At 42.7% G+C, this 7253-nt stretch overlaps 1 protein-coding gene across 1 annotated transcript; it reads left to right on the top strand.

Annotated features, from left to right (window-relative positions):
- Nucleotides 1–1743: 1743 nt before the first annotated feature.
- On the top strand, nucleotides 1744–6198 carry LOC143218899 (uncharacterized). The gene is made up of 3 exons (XM_076444467.1): nucleotides 1744–5169; nucleotides 5719–6021; nucleotides 6157–6198. The coding sequence occupies exons 1-3, from the start codon at nucleotides 1744–1746 to the stop codon at nucleotides 6196–6198; spliced, it is 3771 nt and encodes a 1256-aa protein (XP_076300582.1).
- The last annotated feature ends 1055 nt before the right edge of the window (nucleotides 6199–7253 follow it).

Here is a 7253-nt window from a genome sequence, read left to right as displayed (position 1 = left end):
TGATTATTAGACTGCGGATCTTTATGAAAAATAAAGATTGTCTTCATAAATTGCACAACATAGGAGTCAAATAGAAATTGTAACGTCGTACCGACGTGTTGCGTTGGCTTTGCTCGCACGAGCAAATTCTCGCCGTATATACATATATGTAATTGTATATATATCCCCTTCATAAAGTTCAAACCGAAAATCGCGTTTAAAATTTGTATACGATGATATGTACATATATGTATCTTACGTGTATATATATATATATATATATATATATCCCCGCGAACGCGAACGTAGGGAATCGGAAAAGACGCAATGGCCACCGGTACAAGCGAACGCCGGCATGGCAACTGCGAGTACAGGTGTACGTACATCTAAACCGTTGTCCTGTTCAAACAGCGAAAAGTATACATTCGGCAATAACATATTCGTCCGTACCTCGTACGATTTAGACAAAGGACTTCACGGTTCACCGAATCTCTATGGTCCGCGCTCTCATTATAAATAAGACGAAATCACGCGAATCGCTCTCTTCTAGTTCAGACCCCCTTCTAGTTCAGACTCTCTTCTAGTTCAGACGCTCTTCTAGTTCCGAATTTCATACAGTTCAGACTCTCTTCCAGTTTCGGAATTCCTACCTTCCAGTTCTCTAGCTTCTTCAGTCGAGTTCAGTTCAATCATTTTCTCGCGTTTTCGGACTCTGTTTCAAATCGCTCACGATACTCTGGTCGTATTGCACCTTACCATTTCTACTATTTCATCATATTCACATATTATTTGGTTCCAAATTGTTAATCGAGCTTACTCGTAGATTATTATCACATATTTACAGATCTTATTCTTGGCTATTTTGTTGTACGAGGTTACTCGTGAACCGTTACTACTATTTTGTTCATACGAGCTTGCTTGCATTATTATTCAAATTATAATTGCTATTCTTGTGCTATTTTGTTCACACGAGCTTGCTCGCACTATCATTTCAATTCACAATAATTATTTGGTGTTATTTTGTTGTACGAGTGTTAGACACACTGTGTACTTGCGTGACACGGCCGTAACGGTTTCGACACGGAATCCTTGGGAGTTGAAAATCGGTTATTAAAAAAAAAGCACCTTGTACGTTCAGCCGATGAAAATGTTTTGAATCTGAGCGAACGGGCAAATTCGGGAGCCGTACAGGTGACCTGTGACGTCATCTAGTCTGCGATGCTTGTGGCAGAACGTTACCGCGGAACAGCGAGTCGTTTATTATACGTAGAACGAACAGCACGCGTTAGGTCTAGCGAGGCATAAGATTTAGTCTCCGATCATTTTCGATTCAGTGCATTTAATTTCGATATTCAACATATTACCGATTCCGCGATACCGTTAATAATACCCTCATTTTGTTACAAGATACTACGTAATAAACGTATACGTGTATCCAATTCATTTCGTTTGCTGTAATTATATTTGAGAATATATTTGGAATACTCAATCGAGATACTTTCGATAACAAATTAGTATCATTCACGCAATACCGTTCATTCAACCGAATCTCCTACTAAGAGAGGAATTCCTAGAGCAACCCTCAACCACCTTGCGATTTCAAAAAAATCATTTATCTCCTTCGATCTTTCGCGAGGCTCCAGGTTAAACAATTTGGTCCTTCGAGCCGGATTCCTTTTCTTGGTGGTTTGTTCGGTCCGAATTGACGGTCGAGTAGAAATCGTTTGAAATTGTAGTGACTAAGACGCAAAGCAGTTACCGAACATGACTTCCAAGTCAGCAACGATCGATACATTCGACAGCGTGTTTTATCGGCAACAACACGAGTGTGAATACTTAACGAAGTTCCTGACGAATTTAAAGAAAAAGGGAGAGAATAACTTTACGGTCCTGTACCTGGAGCAGCGGATGGCTCTACTACAAGAGACTTGGGCAAATATCAAGCAGCAGGATGGTTTCTTGAACGCCTGTTCAAAAGACGATATGGATAAATGGGAACATCCTTACTTCAAAGAAGCGACGATGGACAGTGCCACAGAGACGTATGACGACACTTGGATGTACATCAGCACTCATCTGGCAAATTTACGTCCGCGACTTAATGCGCCACTAGTAGAAAATACCACGGTTCCAAATTCAAACAAGCCGGTGAGTCAAGTGAATTCTGTCAAATTGCCGAAAGTGGATTTGCCGAAATTCGACGGCGATTACACCAAGTGGAAACCGTTCGAGGCGCGATTTAACTCCGGTATCATAAAAAATGTAACGTTAAGCGATGATGTTGGCCTGCAATATTTATTTAGTTGCCTGTCCGGAAAAGCACTGTCCGCGGTCGAACATTTAGATGTTACCGAAAATAATTTTCAAATCGCGTGGGACAGATTAAAGGATACGTACGACAATGAACGTGTTATAGTAGGTTCTCTGCTCAAACAGCTTCATTCGTTTTCTACAATACGAAGCGACAGTTTAGAGTCAATGCAACAATTTACGTTGAAGTTTCGCAATACTCTAGAAGCGTTAAAGAAATTGGGTCGCGGAAGCGCTGAGGATCATTTAGTTTATTTACTAACCAGTAAATTCGACTCCGAATTAAACAAAGACTGGTATAAACTTCTCGGCAAAACGAGAGTGTATCCATCGTACGATACGGTCGAAGAATTCCTAGTAACGAAAGCGACGGCCGTCGAGTTAGCGGGCGAATCTCCATCCAAGTGCGAGAATATCGGAAAAACTACCGGTCAAGCGCGCGTGAAGACTAGCACGCATGTCGTGGAAGAAACGAAAGCTCAATTCATACCGTGCGTTTTTTGTACCGCGCCACATACGATTCGCGATTGCATGGCGTTCCGTAAACTCAACCCACGCGCTCGGTTCGATTTCTTGAAACCGCGTCGCGTATGTATTAATTGTTTGAATCAAAATCATACCGTGTCACTATGTAAAAGTACAAACGTATGTCGAGAATGCGGAGGGAAGCATCATACGCTCCTCCACCGAGGAGATAAAGGAAGCAACGGTAATAACGTACGCGCCGTCTCTAATAGTGCATCTCAGATCAATTCGAACTCTGCGAGAGCTCCATTCGTTAATAACCGGTCATCACCTGTCAAGTCTGACGGCACAACCGACCAGTCTCCCGGCGAGACGTCTAAAAATGTCGCGCTGCATTCTTCTGACACAGTTCCAAACGACGGCAAAACTGTCCTTCTCGCGACAGCTATAGTAAAAGTGTACGCACCCGACGGACGTACCAGGCTAGCGCGTGCGTTACTTGACCAAGGGTCTCAATCGTCTTTCGTCACGATGAACCTGGTTCAAGATCTTCGATTACAAAAATCGCGAACCCCAGTGTCGGTAACGGGGCTCGGTGGCAACAATGCCAATAGCATCGACTATAGTTCACATATTAGAATAGGTCACAGCGACGGAGATAAGCCGATAGCGGCAACACGCGCATATATTGTACGAAACATATCACAATACGCACCGCCGCGGATCAATGTCGAGAAATACCACGAATTCAAACATTTAACGCTCGCGGATCAAGATCCCACGTCGAATCACCGCATCGATATGTTAATCGGCGCTGAACTTTTCGGCCAGATTCTCAAACCGGGACTTCGACGGACTCGAAATGCGGGGCCAATAGCGCAGAATACCGTGTTCGGGTGGATTCTGTCCGGTCAAGCATCCGATGCTAACCAGAACAGTCCAACAATTCTTGCTCATCATACGAGCATCAACGACGACCCGCTTGAGAAAGCACTGTGCAGGTTTTGGGAAAGCGAAGCGATTCCGTCGTGTTCGCTCCTCACTCAAGAGGAGAAACAATGCGAAAAACATTTCACCGATACGTACAGTCGCGACGATACCGGTCGTTTTATCGTGCGATTACCGTTTAACAAGCCGAAGCCAAGTGACTTCTTAGGCGATACACTTCGGGGAGCGGTTTCGGCCTTGACGCGATTAACCAACAAACTGCAAAACGATATTAATGTTAAAAGCGAATATACCGAATTCCTACGGGAATATGAGTCCCTCGGACACATGTCGCGACTCGGAACCGTCGATCGAAATTGTACGTACATACCGCATAGGGCCGTTATACGTAATGAAAGTAAAACCACTAAACTCCGAGTCGTTTTCAACGCGACAAACAAGAGTTCTAGCGGATACTCATTGAATGACTTATTACATGTCGGGCCTAAGTTGCAGCTTGACATAACGAGTATATTATTAAATTGGCGTATACATGAATACGTGATGGTCGCCGACATAGAAAAAATGTTCCGCCAAATTCTTGTCCATCCAGCCGATCGTCATTTCCAATGTATATTATGGATGAACGAAATTACAGACGAGTTGGAAGCGTACGAATTAAATACTATAACATACGGAACAGCGTGCGCACCGTATTTGTCAATGCGTGTAATCCGCGAGCTAAATACTCTCGACGGTGCCGATTATCCCCTCGCGTCGCCGGTTCTAAGCAATCAGGTATACGTCGACGATGTTTTTTTTGGATCGCCTGATAAAAAATTGTTAGAACAAACTCGTGTTCAACTATGCACGTTATTAGCTCGTGGGGGATTCAATTTGAGGAAATGGGCCGGAAACAATCCCGAAACGCTGTACAATATTCCCGAATGTGAGCATTCACACGCCATTGATTTGCGTATTTTTAATGAATCCGAATTAAAAGTATTAGGAATTCGTTGGATACCGTCAGAAGACGCCTTCTACTTTAGTTTACAACAATTCATACCACGAACGGACCGAATGACTAAACGAGAGTTATTGACGGAGATTGCGAAACTGTTCGACCCCCTCGGATGGTTATCCCCTCTAGTTGTACGGGCAAAAATTCTCATGCAACAACAATGGCTTGAGCAACTAGGCTGGGATGATCAGGTCTCAGAATCCACGCAGAACTCCTGGAATGCATTTTGTATTGATTGGCGTGCGCTGAACGCGATGAGAATCCCGCGATGGATCCGTTATGGACCCGATTGTATATCGTTGCAATTACACGGTTTTAGCGATGCCTCACGTGCTGCGTTTTCCTGCGCCATATACGCTAGAGTCACGAGGATTAGCGGTGTCACGTATACTACATTATTGGCGGCAAAAACACGCGTTGCGCCCATCAAGACGTTGTCCATACCGATCCTTGAACTGAACGGGGCGGTAATGCTATCGGAATTAATGTTACACGTGAAAACTGCGCTCTCGGCCCCGGCAGAACAAACGTTTTGTTGGACTGATTCAACGATTGTAATCGCGTGGCTACGAAAGCATCCGTCTACATGGAAAATCACCGTAGCGAATAGAACTTCAAAAATTCATACTAACCTACCGCAGGCGAATTGGCGACACGTTCCGACTAGCGATAACCCCGCGGATTTGAATTCTCGAGGCGTGAATGCGGATGACTTACTTTCCTCACAATTTTGGATCGAGGGACCGTCATGGCTTCGCGATAGCGAAGAACATTGGCCAGTGCAAAGAATCGTTGACACAAACGAAGAATATAGGTCGAGCGCGTCTCACGTGACAACAAATGTCGTAACTTGGGATGTATTTTCGAGAATCTCACGATGGACCACACTAGTCCGGGTAATCGCACACTGCAAACGGGTTATAAACATAGTACGTTCGAAAGCCGAGTCAGCGCGTTCTTCTCTTACCGCGTCAGAATTAAAAGACGCGGAACGATCTATATTCCGCTATATTCAGAATCAATTTTTCGCGGCGGAAATTAGTATGCTCTCAGAGGGTAAGTCCGTCAACAAACACTCTCCCCTCCTACCGCTCAACCCTTTCATCGACACAGAAGGGATTCTGCGAGTGGGCGGTAGGCTTCAAAACTCTTTTCTCGCGTGGGATACGAAACATCCCATAGTATTACCGAAACATATCGTATCCGATCTAATAATCACTTATACGCATCGCATATCGTTGCATGGCGGTACGCAGATCACGATCCATACCGTACGCCAACGATTCTGGATACTTGGAATTCGGAACACCACGCTGTATGTGAGTTGCTCAGGTGACACGTCCCCGGTAACTTTAAACAATCATAATTTCCAAGATCGGATCGGTCCGGATATGATTTTTTTGTGGGGATATGTAGAGGAAGGTCTAATGAAAATGATCTGTTTATACGATTAGGTCCAGTTAGGTCCTCTAAAAAATACACCTTGCAAATTCTAAGAAAGTATATAGATTTTAGTCATTTCATTAAATATTAATTTTTAATACATTGCGAGCAACCATCCTCAACTAACGGCGTTAATTGTTACCGCAAAGGACTGTTTTTCATTTACACAAAAGACCCAGAATAAATATGAAATAGGGTAATCAGGACACCTCGATGAAAAGAAGCGATTTTTTTGGCTGATAGCAAAATGTCTATCTTTGTGAATTTATATTAACTACAGTTTTTGTGAATGAACACTAATTTTTTCAGCTTCGATGTTGATGGATATTTAGGAGGCAATATAAATTTATTGGAAATCGATATGGGAAGAGAGAGAGAGAGAGAGAGAGAGAGAGAGAGAGAGAGAGAGAGAGAGAGAGAGAGAGAGAGAGAGAGAGAGAGAGAGAGAGAGAGAGAGAGTCGACTCTTTCGTGAAATGTCACTAAATTTCTCGATCCGGCCCACTGTGATAATAATTCAAACCTAATTTTATATATTTTAGCATAGCATCCCACGTGAAACCTGGTAAAGTGTAATAATATGGTGGATCTAAACTGTAGCTCTTAATGCAAGTTTTTATGAAAATTTTCAAAAACATCAGCCAGTAACAAAACCAATCCTCCCCCTCCGCCTCGTCCTCCTACTCATACAATTAACTCGTATTTATTAAAAAGAAAACAATTACAGTAATAATATCGCCCCCTCCCCATACAGCGAGATATTTTTTACATTAGTGAAAAGTTACTCTTATCTACTCTTTAATTATACAAATATACAAGTATTAAAAAATAATTAAAATATAATTATTGCAGCGAATTTCTTGTCATTTGTCTTCATTATTTTTGTTTCCTGCGAACAGACAGATAGACAGTTATATATCATGTTATATACTTTGGGATATTTTTTCTTTGAAAATTTATTTACCTTCGAGCGACGATTCTTTGACGAATCCTCAGACGTCCATACCGCGCTTCGCCCAGGATCAATCTCCAATTTCGCAATCATTGTGAAACACTGTGTGAAAAAAATAAAAAAAACGTAAAAAGAGGTGTTATGTTTGTGGTTTTGA

The sequence above is a fragment of the Lasioglossum baleicum genome, chromosome 20 (genome assembly GCF_051020765.1).
Source record: "Lasioglossum baleicum chromosome 20, iyLasBale1, whole genome shotgun sequence".
NCBI classification, from domain to species: Eukaryota; Metazoa; Arthropoda; class Insecta; order Hymenoptera; family Halictidae; genus Lasioglossum; species Lasioglossum baleicum.
Note: the sequence above shows the minus strand (reverse complement) of the source record. Positions and strands in the feature narration are given on the sequence as shown.